Below are 23,398 nucleotides of genomic sequence, written 5' to 3'. Positions count from 1 at the left end.
GATATATGCATATATGCAAAACCCTGAAACACTTACTCCAATAAACTTTACTGATGTTTCTTCTTTTTCAGAAGCCATGAAAATCCAGTTAAAACTACCATAGTTTGGGAAATCCTAAATAATACTGTCTCTGAGGTCTCATATCTTTGAAAATCAGGGACTCTTGCAGTAGCTGTAAATAATCTACCTCACATGGAAATCTTTATTTCAGCCAAGGAAGGAGGTAAATGCAGAATCATAAATCATCAAATTTACTTTTCTAGATGGGAATACTACTAGAGCTGGAAATTCTTAAAATAATAAGAAAAACTCTATGATTACAAAATGGCTTTAACATAATCCTATACTTACATTAATCTACTAGATTTTCTATTTAGAATATTGTCATATGTTCCATGACAAGTCAGAAGCAGTATCGTTAGGGGAAAAGTGCTTCCTGTCACACACTCCAGAATACAGGAAAAATCAGTAGCTGAGGGCCAATTTTAGAGGAGTAATAGTAACAAAATGGATTAGCAAAACAGCAAACATATAGAAAATTTAGGTGAATAAACTAGAAGTAGCTTTCTATAGATGTTAAATTTAGAAGTTCTTACTTCTACATGTCACAGCATTTAGTGCAGATGGCTCAATTTAGATGTTAAACCAAGTATATAATTACGCTCAGTGCAGTTCAGTCTTTTAAATGGAAATGTTAACTATTACTTAATAGAAAGGAAATTTTTCCTTCCCTACAATAATTTTTCTTTCCTATAACATTCTTTATAATTAAATAATGTAATTTTTGTAATGTAATCAAAGAACTGCAGGCTTTTTCTTTTTTTTTTAAGATTTATTTATTGTCTATACAGTGTTCTGTCTGCATGTACGCTTGCACGCCAGAAGAGGGCACAAGATCTCACTATAGATGGTTGTGAGCCACCATGTGGTTGCTGGGAATTGAACTCAGGATCTCTGGAAAAGCAGCCAGTACTCTTAACCTCTGAGCCACCTCTCCAGCCCCCGAACTGCAGGCTTTTATTAAAAAAACTGTGTTAACTAAATCAACATGGACGTATGGTAGTCAGATTGAGGAAATATATTTTCCTGTGTTCAGTTATCTTTATAGATAGAAAAAGAAAGCCCTTGCACTACAGTAATTACAGCCACGAATGGCTCACTGCAGAATGTCTACCATCTTATTAGAACCATTAGCGTTACAAGTACAGCACACTAACATTTAGAAGTTCCCACTTATTATCAAGAACCATTCTTGATTCCCTCCCTCTGCATCCTGGTAAGGAGGCCCCTCAGTGCGGATCTAGTATGTTTAAGATGATGCCTTTATTACTGCAGCTCAATGTAATAAAATCTCACTTAAGAGAGCTTGAAATAGCTCATGTTGCAATTTTTGATTTGTTAAAGAATTTAATTCTCTAAAACTTGGTCTCTCCCAAAAAAAATGTACAGTAAAAAGAAAACTATTTTCTTAATTTTTACCTAAAACTATTTAGTAAAAAGCATTTAAATAAGGATAAAAATTGTTAAGGTAGATAGGCTTTTTTAAAAAAAATATTTTCAATTGTGCCATTTCATACTCCTGTTTACAGTCTAATAATACCACAGTGTGGCCAATCATTAATGTAACTAGTTTAAAATACATTTAGATATACTGTATCTTTTAGAATACAAAATTCTTTTAAGATTCAAAAGCAATTCAAGCATTTTCTCCTATTGGTATATAAAAACAAATTTGTGTTAACAGGCTTCTGCCTGGTGTCACTTATTTTCTGTGGAAGCATGTTTTGACACCTCCAGCACTATGGTCAAGCTTAACTTTAGACTAGGAATTCTATTGTTTCTAACTACAACCTATAAATCTTAAGTCACATACATGAAAACGGAGAACTGGTTAACAAAAGGTATTCTTAAAAAAAAGAAGGGATTTATGCTTTGCTCCATGGGAGAAGTCTCTCCTATAATTAGCTCCTTTTCCCCCCACAGATAATGAAAATGTTCATTCAGTCAATCTGAGCAACCAAAAACAATATATTAATTAAAGAAGTCTGACCTGGTAATTCACTCAAAGGTTGTAACTTTACGAGTTCCTGTAACCAAATAAACTTGCATATTTATGCATCTTATTTAATCATGATTGCTGAATTGAATGTGTACCTATGTGAAAATGGCAATGCATTCTGAGTTGGTTCAGCCCTTGGCTCTGAGTTCTGTGTCACATCAGGTGTTCTTTCATCATCGGTCCCATTGATACTTTCTGGTGTTAAAGGAGACTGAAGATCTCCTCCTGCTGATTCCTTTAAAAAAAGAGATTAAAAAAAAGTTACACTTTTGTTCAAGCACACATTGTCATCAAATGAATTCTTTGTGATGAATCAAATTGAAGTTGAAATTTTAATCAGATTCTTTAAAAAGACAATTATTTCTGCAGGAAAGCAACTCAAAAGAAAATTAACCAAAATATAATATAAAATTATGTAAATAATAATATAGATACATAATTTCAAAACCTGAAAATATTTAGGTTAATAAAAGTAACTAAGTAGAGTAACTAACATACACAGAATTACTTGAGGAGGAGAAATGGCAGCTGGGCAGGGTGCTGTGTGCCTACAATCCCAGCACGCAAGAGGACGAGGCAGGAACTCAGCGTGCTTAAGGCCAGATGAGCAACACTGCGAGACAGGCAAGGTAGGGGCACTAAGAGCCACCTTCCTCACCACACTCTGCACTAACTCTAAGGAAGCCTAAAAGGAAATGTCTTTAGTTTCAACCTTTTTTAGCTAAACTAAAACATGCCCTGCACTACTTAACAAACATTCACAAAGGACTCACTCCACTTCATTCTTTCATAATGCAAAAAAGCTGTCAATAGCTCTCTTTTCTGCGCAAAGTTTGACAGGAAAATCTAGGGGAGAAAATTTATGATTTTGATATATAAAGAAGATGGAGTTGAGATTTCAGGCAATCCTGACATCCTCTGTTGTAAATTATTCCCTATATTTTGTCACCATTCAGAGCCACCATCTCTGAAATCCCATTTCCTGACAATCATAACAGTTCTTACACAGGGCATGGTGCATGGCCAGCATGTAGCAAGGCCGTGGGTTTCCTCCATTCCCACCTGACAGGATGCACCTTTACTTTAAATAATAAAAAATATTAAATTAAATATTAATTAAATAATTAGATATTAAATAATAAAAACAAGAACGATATTGCTTCTGTGACTTCTGAAATTAACAGGCTAAACATGAACATTTTTGGCAGAGTTCTAAATATAAAATCTAACAGATTAATTTAAACTTTTAATTATGTCAATACTAAGGAATAGCAAAACTGTAAACATTTAGAAATACCTCCCACCCATGGGGGAAAAAAAAAGAGAAGAACAAAAAAAGTAAATCTAAGTTTGAACTAACCTATATTATTTTTTATTTATTTACTAATTTATGTGTAAGTATGTGTGTAAGTGTATGCCATGTGCCTGCAGAGACCAGAAGTGAGTGTGGGATCTCTTGGAGCTAAAGTTACTTGGTGTTGTAAGCTCCCTGGCTTAAGTGCTGGAAACTGAACTCTTGTTCTTTGTAGGAACAATTAAGTGCTCTTAGCTGCTGAGCCATCTCTCTAGCCTGAGGACATCATGTAAGATGTACTAACTGACCGAAGCTCATGACTAATCGGTAAATCTTCACTCTACTTACACTTCATACTCAGTAACAGGAGCCAGCTGTATTTTCCTTCAAGAATGTTTATGTCAACTGTACTTATATAATTAATAACTAGATTAAATATTATGTAAATTAATGAAATTTGAATATAAAACTATAGTAATTATTAATTAAAACCAAATGAAATACCTTAAAATGTCTGAAAAGTAAATAGCTATAAAGTAAAATAAAACAGGTGAATTAAGTATATATAGTACACTACGTATTTTTACTTAATGCCACCCATATACCACATAGCAGAGAAATGATCTAATAGGATATTCAGATATCTCTACAAGTACCAAGGATTGACTTGAATTCATCCCTCTGACTTCAGATGCAATGTGACTGGCTGCCTCACCCTCTCTTGCATAATGAACTACATCCCCTTGAACTTCAATCCAAAATAAACCCACCCTTAAAAACAAAAACAATACAAAAAACCAACCTCAAAACTGAAGAAAGCTTGTGAAGGACAAGTAGTCCTTGTGCACACAGACAGGCACTGGAGAAGCCAGAAGTAAACACATAATTCTTCCCTCTAAAGGGAGAAGCTATTTGGCTGTTCTCCCAGATTGCTGGGGGAAAAATGTAGTTTACAGTCTGGTAATCCTTTGCTACCTGTTGAGCCAGGCTCTGCCCATAATATTCTGCTCAGAATATTACACTGTTTAATCCCAGACCTTTCCCACCTAAAACTTTGAGCATTGCTTCTTGTAATCCATCCTGAAAGAGATGCCATTTGTTCTTTACAACAGCCTAAGTGACTTCTATGTTATCTTAAAGTCAGTTCAAATCCTGCTCCCACAAGTGTTTTGACCTCATTCTCCCTAGACCCTTAACCCTGAGCATTGTTTCTAAGAAAAGAACCCATTTTATGGACGAAAAAGCTTCAATATAACCATGTTTAAGCTTGGTTATACTAATAGGGCTGATTTAACTGTTATCAAAAAAGCTTTTTTCCAAAATTGTATTATGCTTAAATTCAGTAAAAATAAACTGATGACAGTTTACCAAGAAGCATTGGTCCAACACTGGTTCCCTAAATCAAGTTGAACTGAGTTTCAGTCTTACCTCACCCAGCTTTCCCTGATGGCTGTAAAGCCTTCAGGGACCTCCCAGAACAACTAACTAGTATATTTTATATAAGGAAGACAAGGGTGGGATTCAGGTCAACAATATAGTCAAAGGTTTTAGACAAAAATACTGGAAAATTAAAATTATTGAATGTTAACATAAAAATTTTAAATAAGGTCTGGAGAGATGGCTCAGAGGTTAAGAGCACTGGCTGATCTTCCAGAGGTCCTGAGTTCAATTCCCAGCAACCACATGGTGGCTCACAACCATCTATAACGAAATCTGTTGCTCTCTTCTGGCGTGCAGGTGTACATGCAAAACACAACACTGTATACATAATAAATAAATAAATAAATCTTTAAAACAGTGCATCAACCTTCCTAATACTGCAACCCTTTAATACAGTTCCTCATGTTGTGGTGACCCAACCACAAAATTATTTTTATTCTACTTCACAACTGTAATTTTGTTACTGTTATGAATTGTATGTAAATATTTTTGGAGACAGAAGTTTGCCAAAGGGGTTGCAACTCACAGGTTGAGAACCAGCACTTTACAGCATTTTTCCTCACACTCCCCCCAACCCCAATAGATAGTGGGCCTCTTGCAGACTAAACAAGCACTGCATCACTGAGCTACCTACAGCTCAACCCTGTTCTGGCTGTTGTTTTAAAACTTACTGTTATTTTAAGGCAGAATCGTATGTATTTAAATTGTCCAGCCTGGCTCTGAGCTCAGTCTGTTGCCCAGGCATACTCTATAATCCTACTGCCTCAGCCTCCAGAGTACTTGGGATTACAGTCCTGTTCTTCAAGCTTTTCTCTCTTTCCTGACTAGGAGACCAATAGATAAAAAAGAGCCTGTACTCCAACAGTCTCCTGCCCCCCCCCCCAATATTCCACTGTTCTAGACTTTATCTAGACACATAGCCTATACAGACTTGACTATATTACAATGCTGCTTTGTCAGGCTCATGCTAGCTTTAATTCTCTCCATACTATGCCAGGAGTATACACAGCCTTCACTTAAGAGTCTAGGAATATGAAGTAGCTAACTTTTGTCTCTATGCCAGACTCCTTTGATTTCAGGTCTTGAAGGAGAAGATGGAATGATCTGTTTATTTATAGCATTTCTTACCTAAGACCAATCACATCAATATCTCCTGAAAAAGAGTCAGAAATACTAATAGCTGGGCTCTATCTTAGATCTATTAAATAAGAACCTGCAGTGTGCTTTAAGAAGACTTTAAGAGAAGTCTGATGCATATTGTACTGGCTGGCCTTTGTCAACTTAATACAAGCTAGTCATCTGAGAAGAGAGGATCTCAATTAAGGAGTTGCTTCCATCAGACTGGCCTGCAGGCACACCTGAGAGGCATCATGACTAATGATGTGGGAAGGCCCAACCCACCATGGGCAGTGCCACTTCTAAGTAGGTTCTGCATTATGTAAGAAAGCGAGTTGAGCAGGCCATGAGGAACAGTAAGGAGAGCTCCTCCATGGCTTGTGCCTCAGTTCCTGTCTTCAAGTTCCTGCCTTGGTTTCCCTCGATGGACTGTGACTTAAGTTATACAAACCAATTTTACCAAAGGAATAGAAACCCTAAAACACACAGCATCTATGTTTTCCTGACAACTATTATGTGCCAACTATTTAAAGACTTTATAATTATTATCCCCACCATTATAACCACATCAACATCAACAGGTGCCTATAATTATTAAAAATTTACGATGCATGAGCATTTTCTTTTTAAAAGATTTTGTATTAATTATTTATACATTATTCTGCGTGCATGTATGCCTGCATGCCAGAAGAAGGTGCCAGATCTCATTATAAATGGTTGTGAGCCATCATGTAGTTGCTGGGAATTGAACTCAGGACCTTTGGAAGAGCAGCCAGTGCTCTTAACCTCTGAGTCATGTCTCCAGCCCACATTTTCTAACCCTTATTGAATTATCATAATAACTCTGAGAATACGTTGGTCTTATTCCCATCTTTTATGTGCACACTCCCTATCAACATTTGTCTAATTCACAAAGCTAATAAAGCTTGGTGCCAAGATTAAAGCCTGGCTCTAAAGCACACATCATTCAATAAGCATGAGGTACCACTGTCTTATCACATTCACCCATGCTACAGATGTATAAGCACTCTTGGGTTAAACGTCTTTCCCAATCACAGAAAACAATTAAGTTCATCTGTCTTGAAAACGTGTATGCTTTTGTTCTGTGTTTTAATTTTCTGTTTGTTATGTGTTTCTTGAGGTAGGAGGGAAAATGAGGTGTGGAGGGTGAGAGAGAAGGACAGAGGGAGGGAATAGGGAAAGAAAGGCCACACGAGTGTTACAGCACGAGGTGTCAAGAGTCAAGAGTTGGGCCTCCCCTTCCACACTGAGGTTACAGGCATGTTTCAAGTGATTTTATACGCTGAGCATCTTGTGCTCCCCGTCTCATTTTGTTTTTGTTGTAGTGCTGGGCATCCAACCTAGAGTACGGTATATAAGCAATCTCTCCCTATCACTAAACTAATTCCTATCCCAAACACTGAAAAACTACTAACGCACACAGTTTGTCTCCTCAACAACAAACAAACAAAACTAAGCAAAGGTTTTGACTATCATCAGTTATTCCAGTTATTTTATTCAAACAAAACAGAAGCATTAGATTATCACAAATGCAGGAAAAAGAAGAAAGAGGAATTGTTTTTTCTGCTTTTCTCTCTAGCTCCCACACAGTAAGTTAATAGTCTTCAAATATTTGAAAAGATAAATTAAAGCCTATATTTCAAATGTTGATTACATTAAGATATTCTTTATTCTTTTTATATCACAGCATTTTTTCAAATATGATCATCTTTTCTATACTGCTTTAATAAAAACAAGTTTAAAGACATTCCTTCCACTGTAGACAAGAAACCAGCTTACTAACTTAAAATTGTTTACAATCAATTAAACACAATGTTAAGTTATGACTGGAGAAACAGTAACTAAATACAATGATAATGCATTCTCCACTACAATTTTATGAGATTTTTGTGGATTCACTTAATGAATGTGCTGTTTGTTGCATCTTTCAGTAACAACAAAATCACTCACCTAAAGCACCAGAACTCCCAATACATACTGGCACAGAATTTTAAATGGCTTTATGCTTTAAGGAATCACTGGAGTTAGCAGAGCATTTGAAAGAGATGCAGCATAGTTTCTCAAAGATCACCCAAATTACCCTAGGATACTCCAAGTATGAAAGAATCTGCAGTAAAGATTTAGTCTATGAGGAAAGTGCACTTAGCAGAACTCTCCTAATTAAAATAAAAGTGAACTCTTTATACTTAGTGAGGCTTAGCAAACAGATATAAGTAATTTTAAGATCAGGAAGAACAAACCATATGCCTTGTATTTTACAATGTTTTATATTTTGTAATGTTTTGATTTTTAAATTATTATTATTGTTATGGGGGTGCACAATCTATGGCAGGTATGTGGGGTACCAGGACAAGAATGTGGGTTCTCCTCTGCCACCTTCTGAGTTCTGGGGAGAGAACCCAGGTTGTCAAGGCTGCATATAAGCAGCTCTACTCATCTCAATTATCCAATATTTTGTAATACTTTGACTAGATAAACTATCTCTCTCCCCTAGGACTAACCAATTCTTACAGAAACTAAGAGCCTAGTGGAGAACACACCTTTGATGCCATATTAGCCAGGCCAGTTTCAAACTGTTTCTTTTTTTTTTTTTTAACTTTTATTAATTACATTTTATTCACTTTATATCCCCCCATAAGCCCCTCCCCCTCCCTTCCCGATCCCACCCTTCCTTCCCCTTCTTCACGTATGCCCCTCCCCAAGTCCACTGATAGGGGATGTCCTCCTCTCCTCCTTCTGATCTTAGTCTATCAGATCACATCAGGAATGGCTGCATTGTCATCTTCTGTGACCTGGTAAGGCTGCTCCCCCCTCAGGGGGAGGTGATCAAAGAGCAGGCCAATCAGATTATGTCAGAGGCAGTCCCTCTTCCCATCACTATGTAAGCCACTTGGACACTAAACTGCCATGGGCTACATCTGCACAGGGGTTATAGGTTATCTCCATGCATGGTATTTGGTTGGAGTATGAGTAGTCTCTGTTTCTGCCTAGTACCACAGAAACAGATTCCTCTGTCTCAATCACCCAGAGCCAGATGAGAGCCAGACAAACTGAGAGCCAGTGAGCTTGTTCAAACCAGCCAGTCCTGAACTGTTTTTGTTGTTCCTCCACTTTTCCCTTGAAATACCAGCAGGTGCCCTTTGCTCTTTCTGCCCCCTAACTGCTCCCTGCAGGCTTTCCCATGTGGCTCTTCATGATGTGTCACACCTTACTTCTAGGACATGGTTTTTGTTTATCTGTTTTTCTGAGCCTCTAGGTAGCCAAATTTGTCTCACCACTGCCTACATAAAAGAACAGGGACAGAAACACAGGTTGATCATCTTGTACTTTTGCTCTTCTGTTGTTGGCATGTAAAAGTTATCTGGGTTAATGCTGATAACGTTTAAACATATTCTGTAAATGCTGGTATCTTCTCTGTCAGCAGAGATTAACTACACAATGCACTTCTGTATCTCCTTTGGTTTACTCTGCAGTTATTCCTCCGAGCTTCACTATGGCCTAAGGAGTGAGTGTGAAGAGTGCAAGGCACACACATGAAGAGACATGCCACACACCTGTGAGGGAGTACTGGTTAGTTCCATCTTCTCCTGAGACTTCTCCTTTGCGAGCCGAGCAGCTTCTTTAAATTCCTGAAACTTTTCTGCAAACTGAATGCACAGAGACTATATACATTAACCAAGTAATAGTATGACACAAAGCCCACTTATCCTTAGTTTTTCATTTTCTGAACTGACTCTTACATAAACACAGTCTCCCAACAAATACAGCAGAGAGTATGAAAAAAAGCCTCAACTCAAAAAATTATACATAAGCACTGTGACAAATCTTATTCAAAACATCACCACATATATTCTAACTTCTATATTCTTCTTTGTTTATTAAGAAACAATTATAAGATTCACATGAGTAGTAGAGTCAGTAGGCAGGCACATTCTATGCTTTTGTTTTTAATTACTAAGAAAATGTAATCACTTAAATATATCTACTATACATCAAAATGTTAAAAAAGTTTTTAACTATCAATAAAAGGTAAATATTCATATTATGTAAGTCATACTTATATTTCATACCACAATATTTACTATTATCACCAACAAATAAAAAAATTCATTAGCAAATATTTCTAAACAATCAATTCCGTAAGAGAGAGCAGTAACAAAGTTTAAAAAAAAGAAGAAAAAGAATAACATAAAAAGTTGTTAAGATGAAAAAAATTATTCATGAAATGCTAATTCTTAGAGACCCACAGGAACGCCACTATAATGTGCAGTACTACTTACGTTTGGGGTAAGCTACTCTCTATCCCTACATTCAGAGTTGTAAGGTGGGCTACAAAATAAACCTGAAAACCTAAAGTCTCCATGTCACTTGAATGTGAGCTGTATCACGTATTGAACATTCAATCAACACTCAAATGCTAGGAGTCCCAACTAGTAATAACTGGCTAAAAGTATACTTTAACTTGAAGGGAAAAATTCTTGAATAATAAAAGTCATTCCCAGATATATACACTCAAACAACTAAGAGGAGGTGAAAACGAGACTATATGATTGACATGTTTTAACTTCTAGCTACTAGGAATCGTGTAATGAAGGATTTAGTTTATTGCCAAAAATACTTAAGCATAACTAGAGACATTTCATGAAAATTTGTTTCAGAAACCAACTTACAATTTAGTTCTTTGTTGTAAAAATCATGAAATTCATGTAGTAGAAACTACTTATAAATTCGCTCCTTTAGCAGACAACCTAAAGAAATCTCTATAAAGTATCCAAATATTGGCTAAAGTATTAGAAAAAGCATATAACTTCTCAAGATTTTTTGGTTTTGTTTTTGGTTTTTGAGACAGGATTTCTCTGTGTAGCCTTGGCTATCCTGGACTCGCTTTGTAGACCAGGCTGGCCTTGAACTCACAGAGATCCCCCTGCCTCTGCCTCCCTGAATGCTGGGATTACAGGTATGCACCACCACGCCCAACTCAAGATCAATTAGAAGAGTAATATTCATGGATTGCTATACTGAGAAATTTTGATCTAAAAACCCTATACCACAGTTCAAAAACATATTTAGAGAGAAAGACTTGTTAAGAGCAATCAGACCAGGTACCATTTATACTATAAGCACCTTACGAGAATGGTTTAATAATTAGAAGGACAACAGTTAATTTAGAGCTTTAAACTTTAATTTTATTGAAAACATCCATGAAAAAAGAATGTTTACAACTAAAACAGAAGAAAATAGATTATTTTGACTACTAAACTATCTAATTATAAAATCAAGTCACTAAATATTCACAAAAGTATAAAACCCTTAAAATAACTTCTTTTAAAGGCTCTAAACAATTTCTACAATAAATAAGGGTTAATATAAATATGAACTGTGTCTACCTACATTACATTACATTCGAAAAATTTAATTTTCAGATCCTCCCTACACCAAAGCTCCTGTAAGCATGTGCAGTGAGGGCAGAGCCTTTAACAAAAGAGCTAACAAAGAAGTTGTAGCATAAACCTTTCCATTTGTAGACACAGAGTCTGGAGAGCAAGGTGCGTCTATTCATCTGATCATCCAGCCCTTTGTGACTACTTCTCTTTCTCATGCACTTTTTCCTTTCTTTCTACTCTTTCTATGTAATATACACAAGAACTCAAGGCACTTCTGATATAAGCATGGTGGCTTTATTTAAAGGCAGGTGAACGGTTTTCTTTCCAGTGTTTATCCTGGCAATGTTCTGCATTTTAGGTCATTCTGGTCATTGTTATTCATTTGATCAGCATTACTCAAGTGCCCACTGGTCTCAGTCTGTACTGCAGACTGTTCAGAGACTCTACATCCAGGCATATCAGAGTCTTCTCAAAAACATTAACTTACATATGACTACTGTCATATTAAGGAACAAACAATAAAACAACAAAATTCACCTGAAATCTACATTGCTGTCAACTTTAAAATTTATGCTAAAAATTGGAAGAGCTGATCTCTGCTTATCTTGCAGACCATCTCCAACTTAAGGGTACTGTACTTTGAGCAAAATCCCTTCTGAAGATAGTTCCCACCTTTTAGTTCCTGCCACAGATAATTCACTACAAAAAGCCCTTTTCTTCTTCATAATCCAATGATATTTTATTTTAATATTATATTTGTATTTATTTAACATTTACTATACTAATATTCTTATATTAAAGGCTCTATAGTTCTTAGAATATTAAATAAATGTCTCCTGTATTTTCTATCCTCCACTTGCTACTATATATTATGACCACACTTTAAAGATAAAGATTTCCACAAAGATCTACTGAATAACTTACTTTTGAAAGATGATGCTCAGAGGAGAATCCCAGTCCATAAACAGTGTTTGCCCGGCTATCAGCCCACTGGCCAAATTTTTGAGATGTTTTAGTAAATGTCATGTTTGGAGTGATAGTGCTATTTATTATTGCCTGAAATATAAAACGAAAAGAAGTAGCAAACCAAAAATAAGCAAATAGGCATTTAAGTGCAAGATCATTTAGCTACATAAAAAAGGATCACTTGTAACCCACAAAGTTAAATATATAAAAATAATTGTAGTGGTGGCAATGTAGAAATATATGACTAGTAGAACTATAGATATATTTTTAATGATTATAAATATTTCAAAGGTGTATGTGTGTGTCTGTGTATGTGTGTGTTTAGAAAGGAAGGGTGTGTGTATGTGTGCGTGCATGTGTTCAAGTGTGCATATGCCTATGGAGGCTACAAACCTCAGATGTCCCTGTGTGCTGTGCCTATGGAGGCTACATAACCTTGGGGTTGTTCCTCAATAGCTGTCCAACTTGGTTTTGGAGAAAGGATCTCTCACTAGGACCCGGGGCTTGCTGATTAAGTTAAGTTGGCTGGCTAGCAAGGCCAAAGAATCCACCTGCCTCCACCTCCACAGTGCTGAGATTAGAAACATGTACCACCTAGTCTAGCTTTTTTACATGGGTGCTGGGGATAGAACTCAGATCCTCATATCTGCACAAGCATGCAGTCTATTGACTGAGCTAGCCAAGCCCCCAAAGATGTACCTTGTAAAACCAACATATTTTACAAGCTAATAATGGACAGATGTTTCTTTTATCTTGCTTTTAGGACTAATGCTCCTTTTTGGTAGTGTGGCCATCAAATCCAGCACCTTGCATAAACTAGAAAAGTGCACTAGCACTGAGCCTTCAAACAGGTTTAAATGTGGCCAAGTTCTTTCTTGTGAATGTTTAGGACCAATATTTATTAATTCGAATGCTATGCTCTGAAAACAAATAGGCTTTACTCTTAACAATCTCTCAAAAATAAATGTATAAGGGGCTGGAGAAATATCTCAGTGGTTAAGAGAACTAGCTGCTCTTCCAGAAGACCTGGGTTCAATTTCTAGCATCTAGATAGCAGTTCACAACTGTCTGCAACCAGTTCCAGGGTCTATTGAGCTCTTCAGGCAACAGGCACAAATGTGGCACACTGGCATGCAGGCAGGCAAAACACCCACACATATTAAATTAAATTAAAGAAAAAATAGAATGTATGAATGAATTAAAATGATTTTGATATTTTTCAAATATATGATAAAGCTTTATAAAATCTCATTTACACAAAATATATTTATATACTAAAAAGGGCTTTCAATCACCTAGTAGGGTTAGTAGGGTTGTTTTTTTCTCTACTCATGGAAAACAAAAACAAAAAACGAACTCCCAAGACATATTTTCATTTCTTTTCTCATAAAATACCAGATTGGTGGTAATTCAGACATAATTTCTTAGAAAAAGTGGCATTTTTAACATGTTAATGAAAATTAAGCCTGGAGACATAACGTCAGGTATCATCACATATTAATTCATGTTCTCTGGCAGTGCTGGAAAAGAAAAGTGATCATTTTTAGTTGGGTAGTCTAGTTTCTCCTATCGTTAAGAATATAATTCCACCAATAACAAAAACACACATGTCAGATTCAGAAGTTGTCATGTAGCAAACCAGTAAATGAGAAATAAAAAGCCAGCATTTTCTGAAAAACTTTGTTTACCAAGTGAAAAATACTACAAAGGTAAAATATTTATGAGCTACCAGGTACTGATGAACTTTCAAGGAGGACATATGGACATATGGACTAAAGAAAAAGACAATACAACAGAAACTGACTCCCTCCTTTCTACAAGACATGGATGTGCTATTTGTTGTTATAGGAGAGTTTAATCTTTGTACAAAGTTTGTATATTCATAAAGCTTCCTCACCGTGTAGTCGGAAACAGCTTCAGCCAGCATATCATTGTGGGGATGTAAAGCTGCTAACAATTATTTTAACTTGTAGAGTGGCCATCAATAAAAGACGAGGGGTTGGAAAGGCGGGTAAGTGGTTTAAAGCATGTGTTGCTATTACAGAGGATCTGGGTTTGATTCCTAGCACTCACAAGCAGCTTACAACCATCTCTAATTCCAGTTTCAGGGGATCTGATGCTCATCTTTGTCCTCCACAGGCACCAGGCACATACATACCTTACACACATACAGGCAAAAAAGTCATACATATAAAATAAAATAATCTTAAAAAGTCTTTAAAGAAAGAGTAACTATTAAAAAAAAGACTATATAAACAAGCAACACAGGATCATGGTTTATTTAATGTTCTCTAAGTACCTACTAGGTACCAAGCATAGTTCTAGAAATTTGAGATGCAACAGTAAGAGAAGCAATGCAGTCACAGTTTTCATTCTCTAAGAGTTGACTGGGGCAAAGTAAAGAAATAACTAACAGTGGAATTTCAGAGCAAGCTAAGAGCTGTGAAGCCCTGAAAGGATGTGATAGAGCAAGCAAATAAAGACCAGCAAGCATGTGGTGGTCTTCAGTGCTCTCCAAGAACATGTGAGAAAGGACCAAGGTAAAAAGGGCATTTGGGCATCTGATCTCACTAATTCTAAAAGGCAGGGTAATAAGCAACAACTTAATAAGCAACAAGAAAAACTAACCAATGTGCTGGTGGACACTGGTGCTCATTTCAACCACTTCAAACTAACTTTTTTACGTCTTGTTAAAGAGATCCATTCTAATGTCCATTCAGAACCTTGTTTCTCTATTATTAGTTCTTGAATCACTGAATAAAAACATTAAATAATCCTATTCTTGAGAATCATTTCAGGCTGGAGTGATGGCTCAGAGGTTAGGAGCATTGGCTGCTTTTACAAAGGTCCTGAGTTCAGTTCCCAGCAACTACATGGTGGCTCACAACCATCTATAGTGAGATCTGGTGCCCTCTTCTGGAATGTAGGCATACATGCAGACAGAACACTGTATAAATAAAATTTTAAAAATCTAAAAAACAAATCATTTCTTAAATTTTTTGACTAGAACAGAAGAAGTTTTCAAAAGAAAAATTTCAGTGCTTTAAAATAAAAAATTCTCAAACCTAGAATTTGTAACCTTTTTAAGGTAAAGAGGATAAAAAAAAAGTGTGTCTTCAGGAATGCTTTGAACCTGGCCAGGCCACGCCAGTGTCTCTACAGTATAATCAGAAAACCAAAGCAATACCCATGATGGCACACACCTTTAATCCCTGCATTTGGGAGACAGAGGCAGGCAGAGCTCTGTGAGGTCCAGGCCACGAAAAGCTAAGCACTGAGGACCAGTCGTCCGTTCCCGCCCCCCCCCCCCCCCCCCCCCCGACACACACACAGAAAGGAAACAAAGAAGTTGGGGGAGAAACTGTCTCACATGTACAGTTTAAGGAAAAAAGGAATAAATGAACATTTTCTACTTAGGGGTCTCTGGGCTTTCTAAAACAATGATGACACAGAAAAGATGGAGCTGAGATAGTAGGAAAAACCTAAAGTATATTTAATTATTTCAATGCAATTTCTCTTCCTAAACATGAACTGCTTCAGTTGACCTTTATTTCCATTTAACCCTTTCTAAACCCCATCTAATAAAAGTTTATTATATTTGTAGTTTGGTTCAAGTGATACAACAGATTACAGAAACTGAATGTTCAAGTAGGGAAAATAAATTAGCAGTCTAAAGCCTGAGATGATATTTAATATCTGTTGTATTTCACTAAACCAAACAGTTATAAGCAGTTACTCTTCATTAAATAACGTGCCACAGAAATTATCATCACCATACTTATTTTAAGCCATTCATGTAAAAGAGAAAGGAAGACATTGTTTGGATAAACACACGCTAATCATTTATATGTAAGACACAAAGTACATATAGCCCTGAGGACCTATAGTCTATGAAGACTTCAACACAAGGGCTGCTCCTGAGATAAACCCACTGTCCCTCAGCACTGCCTGTCCCCTCCTTCTTCCCCTTCCCTCCTCGCTCTTTTCCGTGGTAGTGGTGGTGAATGACACTGAACCAAAGGACAGTAAACTCCCTCCTTTCTACAAGACCTCCCTTTAAGACAGTTAAAAAGACAAGGAATGAGCACAATGAAAACTCAGTCTTCAAGTTTAGTATTAAGTAAAATGATCTTTTGGTCCCCAAACCATACAAGGTCAAATGGAAAATTACTAACCTAGTAATATTAATGTGTTACACAGAGCACTTACCATAACCATTGTACTGTTGTTGTTACTCTTAAAAATGTATATATGCTGTGTGTATGTGCACATGCAAGGCCTGTATGTCAGGGTCCCAGGGTTGTCAGGCTCGATGACAACCACTTCCCCCAGAGTGAGCACTCTGCTGCACACCGTGCTTTTAATATTTATTTATTTATTACGTATACAATGTTCTGTCTGCATGTACACAAAAAAAAGGGCACCAGATCACATTATAGATGGTTGTGAGCCACCGTATGGTTGCTGGGAATTGAACTCAGGACTTCTGAAAGAGCAGCCAGTGCTCTTAACCTCTGAGACATCTCTCCAGCCCCACATTGTACTTCTTAAAACCTATTTATCTTCATAGAAATACTCTGGTATACTATTGCACACACTGTTGTTGAGATCCTTTTTACATGTTAGAATATAGAGGCACAGACTTAAATGCCTTGTGCAAGGTCATATGGCTAGCAAATCAGAATGAGCACAAGTCTCCTGTCCTGCTACCTGTCTTCTCCTGCTTCCAATGTCTATCGCATTTGTCCTTCTGAATGAGGATTTGGCATCTTCCCTAAGGTCTTCCTTGTTGTTTAGATTCTTTAGGAGTATAGATTTTAATGTTTATCCTATATTATATGGCTAATATCCACTTATGAGTGAGTATAAACCCTGTGTGTCTTTCTGCTTCCGGGCTACCTCACTCAGTGCAAATTTCAAGATTTCCTTGTTATTAATTGCTGAGTAGTTTTCCATTGTGTAAATGTACCACAATTTCTGTATCCATCCTCCACTGAGAGATATCTAGGTTATTTCCAGCTTCTAGCTATTATGAATAGAGCTGCTACAAACATGGCTGCGCAAATGTCCTTGTTCTATAGTTGAGCATATTTTGGATATATGCCTAGGAGTGGTATAGTTGGATCTTGAGGTAGCACTATTCCCAATTTTGTGAGAAAGCGGCAGACTGATTTCCAAAGTGGTTGAACAAGTTTACATTCCCACCAGCAATGGAGGAGGGTCTTTCTCCACATCCTCTCCAGCATGTGTTGTCACTTGAGTTTTTGATCTTAGCCATTCTGACGGGTATAAAGTGAAATCTCAAGGTTGTTTTGATTAGCATTTCCCTCATGACTAAGGACAAGAGCCTACCACAGACGGCCTCTGGAAGACTCCACTGATTGAGGTATCGAAGCAGAGGCTGAGACTCATAGCCAAACTTTGAACAGAGTGCAGATAATCTTATGAAAGAAGGGGGAGGTAGAAAGACCCGGAGGGGACAGAAGCTCTAAAAGGAAACCTACAGTGCCAAAAAAAAAAAAGTGAGCCCTGGGGGCCCTGCAGAAGGACAATGCATGGAGAGGACCTAAAACCCTGGCTCACATGTAGCCCATAGACTCAGTCTCCAAGTGGGTTCCCTAATAAGGGGAGCAGGGGCTTTCTCTGGCATGAACTCCGTGGCAGGTTCTCTAATCACCAACCCCTGGGGGGTGCATTGCCAGGAAGACAATGCAACCAACCTGATGAGACCTGATAGGATAGGGTTAAATAGAAGGGAGGAGGACCTCCCTTATCAGTGGACTAGGGGAGGGGCTTAGGGAGAGATGAGGGAGGGAGAGTGGGATTGGGAAGAAACAAGGGAGGGAGAAATAGCTGGGATACAAATTGAATAAATTGTAATAAATGATAATAATTTTAAAATTAAAAAAAAAAGAATGAGCATAAGTTCCAATGAGGAGGTTGGTTCTTCTTTGTATTCCTAACTTCTATACTGAACTGATGGAAAGTAAGAAAAGCCTAATTCCTTCAAAAAAAGCTTGAAGAAAGGAAATCTAAGAATCTGATGTTTTGAATGTAAGTTAGTTGTGCAAAATTCACTACTAATAAAATGGATTTTCTCGTCTCTGAACAGCATATTATCCATCAAGTATGAAGTGTGTTCTGCCGGTATTAACCTACTTTATTCTTACAACTACTTAGACTAATGTGAGAGTAAGGATGGCCTCCAAAGCATTGTCTTCAAAGTCAAAACAGAAAGTGACCAGTTGAGGTTGGAGCCCAGTTGTCCTTGATAATAAATGTTACGTTATCTGCCTTTCCTAAAAGCAAAATTTTAAGATTTCTGTCTTATACTTGCATCACTTTAATTTTGAGGTTGGCAGGCCTCATGATTTAAGGATTCCAAACTGCCTACTAGGATACAGAAGTTGCTATGGTTAATTATGCTTTACTTGCGTATCTCTCAAAGGATCTTTGTTGCTGTTGTTTTAGATTAATTTTTATGATTATTTTGCCTGCCTAGAGGCAGCAGACGTCAGAAGGGGCGTCAGATCCTCTGGAGCTAAAGTTACAGGTGGTTATGAGTTTCTGTAAACCAAGATCCTCAGACCCATGGCCCCACCCCAAAGATTGTGTGATCTGAAGGACATATTATAGCCATTCAAGTGCTGGGTCTACAGGTAGGTCATCCAGTCATTGGGAATGTGCTCTAGAAAGGTAATTCTTAAGTTCTCTTTCAATTCTGCTGAATGGACTGCCATAAAGGGAACAAGCCTGGCCCTATTCAGCTCGACCCTGGCTCAAGTTGGCCATCATTACCAAATCATACAGTGCTGCAACTGAGAGAATCATCACTGAGCTATGGCTCTACTCTTTGCAATTTTAGCCTTCAAAACTATAAGCTAAATCAATGCCTTTCTCCACAAGTAGCCAATAGCTGGTATTGGTATAATAATGAAAAAGTAACTAATATGAAAATTCACTCTTCACCAGCATATTCTTATCATTTAACATCAATATAAAGCAGAGATATAAGTAATGCTCATTAATTTAACTAGCCCATCATAAAACTGAAGAATATACCTCATACAATACAATACAAATAAATTGATGGGCAAAAAATGTTGTCACCTTTTGTTGTCACACAAAAGGATAATCACCTTTTGTGTCTTAAAGTTAAGCTTCAAAAATTCAAGAAGAAATATTTTAATGAAAAAAAATATGAATGAAACTGACATTCTATGTTGTACAAAGCAAGAGAGTAAAATTATTGCAGGTAAATGTAACTTACCTTTGAGCCATCTAAACTGATTATTCTATATACATTTCTTGTGCTGTCATAAAAATAAGACACAGTAACTGCATGCTTGCTGGTAGGTACCCAGTTCTTCTTTGTATTTGGGTCAATCTGGAAGACATGAGCTCGAGTGCTAAAGATAGGTTGTTCCCTGAGGGAAGAAAGGAAAAAAGTAATTAAGAACAGTTTTACTACATTTGACAAGAGATCATAAAAACTGTAACGGTGACTGCATTAACTAGAAACTTAGACAAACCCACAAATAAAAGAATCTTTCTTTCTAATATGAAGAGTGTAAATATTCCATTATAGGCTTCTTTAAAACAACTGTAGACAATTCTTGCTACTCTGAGATTCTGTACACATGAATTCAGCTATTCAGTAACTTGGTGCAGGTTTTTGCCAACCTGACACACTAGAGTCTCCTGAAGAGGGAATGATTGAGGAACTGCATTTGGATGTGTCTCTGAGGAATGCTTTTGATTAATGACTGATTGTGGGGAGGCAGCCCACTGTTGGTCGTGCCACCTTTGTACAGGTGATCCTGGGTTGTATAAGAAAGCAAGCTGGGCAAGCAGGTAAGCAGTATTCCTTTGTGAATTCTGCTTCAGTTCCTGCCTTGAGGTTCCTGCCCTGGCTTTCCTCAATAACGGACTGTAAGCTCTAAACCAAATAAATTCTTCCCCCTACTTGCTTTTGGTTATTGTTTTATCACAGCAATAGAAAATAAAAATGACAGACTGTCAAGTAAGCACTTCTGGCTTTTTTTTTTTTTAAGTCTTCTGCAGTATATACAGGTCAGTGGGAAAACTTGACTCCCCTAACATGTACTTTCTACCTGACGATGAACAACACTGTCATCTTGTTTCAGCTCCCAGACTATAGAAGCAGGTGCAGTGTTTTCAGTGGTCTGTTTAGCACCACGGTTTTTGCATTCTGTGCAGTTTAAAGATGTTTCTGATGCTTAAAATGGCCCCTCAGCATAATGTTGAAGTGTTCCTAAGTGTTAAATACTCATAGATGCAAAGTTAATGTGCCTCATGAAGAAAAATGTGTGGTAGATAAGCTTGACTCAGGTGTAAGTCATACTATAATTGGTCACATGTTCAATATTTAAGCAGCAATAATAATCAGTGAAAACACCCATCAACTGGGTATAGTAGAGCAAACCTATAATTCTAGCATTTGGGAAGCAGAAACAGGGGATCAAGGCCAAAACTGAACTGCAAAAAAAATTAAAAAATGGAGACCATGTCTATAAATCAATCTCAGTCAATAAATGCATGAAATAGAAGAAATGCACATGAAACAATGTTATGTACTGACTGACTGGTTTATAAAAAATGTGATCAGAAGCTTATAGGAACATAATATTATAGTCCCTAGAAGCAAAGGTTAAGTTGAATTTAAGGGTTCTGTGGTCAAAAGCCAACCTACCAAAGTCTGGATGATACAGACTAGGGAAATAATTGTCACACAAAGAAGAAAATCACTAGAACTAATGAGACCATCTGATACAGAGTAAGAGCAAAGGATGCAAAAATATCCAATACATGCCAAGATCTGGGAGAAACAAATGCTTAGGGAGAGTTTAAAACAAACCGTGGCACACTGGAAAGGCACACCATGTGTTTAGCAAAAGCTTTAGTCAAAGAGCTACAAAGATGACTTAGCAGTTAAGAGCACCACCTGCTCTTCCAGAAGGCAGGGTTCAAGTCCTAACACCCACACAGCACATCATAAACCAGCTGTAATTCACAATTTAAGGGATCTGACACCATCTTTTGGTCTCCTCAGGCACACACACAAACAGATATACATGCAGGTAAAAAAAAAAAAAAAACACACATATTTTTTTCAATTTAAATCAAATACAAATTTTAGTAAGTAAAATACAAAAATAAAGAATTAGAAATGCCAGTTCTTGTGGATCTTTATTAGAAGCAACTGAACTCACTCAGGAAACAATTGTGCAGTTTAGACATATAATATAGGATAAACATACTAAAATCTGTACACCTAAAGAAGCTAATCAAGGAGGAGGTCTCTGGATAAGATGTTCAATCCTCATTCAGAAAGGCAAAGAGGATGGACATCAGAAGAGGGGGGAAAACAGGGAACAGGACAGGAGCATACCACAGAGGGCCTCTGAAAGGCTCTACCCTGCAGGGTTATGAAAGCAGATGCTGAGACTCATAACCAAACTTTGGGCAGAGTGCAGGGAATCTTATAAAAGAAAAGGGAGATAGAAGAACCTGGAGAGGACAGGAACTCCACAAGGAGAGCAACAGAACCAAAAAATCTGGATAAAGGGTATTTTCTGAGACTGATATTCCAACCATGCACCATTCATGGAGATAACCTAGAACCCCTGCACAGAAGTAACCCATGGCAGCTCAGTGTCCAAGTGGGTTCCCTAGGAATGGGAACAGGGACTGTGCCTGACATAAACTGATTGGCCTGCTCTTTGATCACCTCCACCCCCCGGGGGGGGGGAGCAGGTATAGCCTTACCAGGCCACAGAGGAAGACAATGCAGCCACTCCTGATGAGACCTGATAGACAAGGATCAGATGGAAGGGGAGGAGAACCTCCCCTATCAGTTGACTGGGTGGAAAAGAGGGAAGGAGGGTGGGATTGGGAGGGGAAGAGGGAGGGAACTACAGGTGGAATACGAAGGGAATGAACTAATTAATAAAAATAAAATATTATAAAATAAAAAAGATAAGGTTGGCAGCATTACACTTGCCTATCAGGCATGAAATGCATAACGCTCTAGGTTCAGGTCTTAGAACTGGGGAGGGGGAGGGGAGAGAAGAGTGCTGTGTAATGGTAACAGACAGGATGCTATTAAACACCTACAATGTCTAGGATAGCAAAGACTTTTCTAGCCCAAAATGTCAATGGTGTGATGTGAATCCTCATAAACGAGGAACACGAGTTTCCTGGATTTCTATTTTGGGCAAATAAAAAGACAACAGTGCTGGATGATACAGACTAGGGAAAGTAGCAAAGAGAAAACAAACTTTGAGAGTGGAATGAAAGATAAAAAGTAGAGCTTAATCTTGACCAAATTCAGATGACTAAGAATCGGCATGTAGCTGTCAGGTCGGGAACTCAACAACAGTTAAGAACTCAGAAGAGAAGACCATGCGGAACGCAAAGTTTAGGGGAAATGTCCGATCTTTGCGGTATAAACACTACACGTGGTAATAGTTTTCTCTAGAGAAAAGCTGTAGAAAAAGCAGTAGAAAGGTATAACCAAAATACTATGTCTCATCTTTAGACAGACTTAAAATGCATTTCAAACTGTCAAGCATCCAAGCCATATACACAAAACTTTTTCTAATAAACTAGATAGCAATTATTAGTAAAAGCCCATAATTTTACTTGCTTCACAATAATTCACAAAAATACTAACTGAATCAAATGGTGTTTTTCTATGTCTTATTAAAGTGTCTGAGAAACAGGAGTTTCACTTTAAAATGTCATACCTGATTCTAAAGTATGTAGATGTGCATTTGAAGAGTAATGATCCTAACAAGTTCTACAAAAAAGTAACTCGTAAAACTTTAAATAATCCAGTACACAGACAATTATTTTACCTCTTCTTCATGTAGGGTTTGTATTTTTATCCACAGTATAAAACTCAAACCACAAATTTTGAAGTATAAATTACCTCATGGAAAACTGATATTCGACACTAATTATACTTAACGTAGTAATGGTCACTGGAAAGCATGTATATATACAGACAATACAAATTTTGAGATTTAATAATGACTACAGTGTTACTTCTTTAGTAGATACTTAAAGTACACTCAAAGTAACTATTCTAAGAAA

General features: G+C 37.2%; 1 protein-coding gene across 3 annotated transcripts in view; it reads right to left on the bottom strand.

The window, feature by feature from the left end:
* Homer1 (homer scaffold protein 1) overlaps positions 1-23,398 on the bottom strand; it is a 100,149-nt gene that overhangs the window by 42,717 nt on the left and 34,034 nt on the right. For all 3 annotated transcript variants that reach the window (XR_008722209.1, XM_055625291.1, XM_055625290.1), the window contains exons 2-5: positions 19,551-19,707; positions 12,239-12,370; positions 9,485-9,577; positions 2,155-2,294 (exon numbers count right to left, since the gene is read on the bottom strand). Coding sequence is in view for 2 of the 3 variants with exons in the window: in XM_055625291.1 (XP_055481266.1) it covers positions 2,155-2,294; positions 9,485-9,577; positions 12,239-12,370; positions 19,551-19,707 (522 nt within the window). In the remaining variant the exon portion in view is untranslated. The remainder of the gene's footprint in view (positions 1-2,154; positions 2,295-9,484; positions 9,578-12,238; positions 12,371-19,550; positions 19,708-23,398) is intronic.

Source organism: Psammomys obesus, unplaced genomic scaffold, assembly GCF_907164565.1.
Source record: "Psammomys obesus unplaced genomic scaffold, mPsaObe1.curated_primary_1811, whole genome shotgun sequence".
Classification (NCBI taxonomy): domain Eukaryota; kingdom Metazoa; phylum Chordata; class Mammalia; order Rodentia; family Muridae; genus Psammomys; species Psammomys obesus.
Note: the sequence above shows the minus strand (reverse complement) of the source record. Positions and strands in the feature narration are given on the sequence as shown.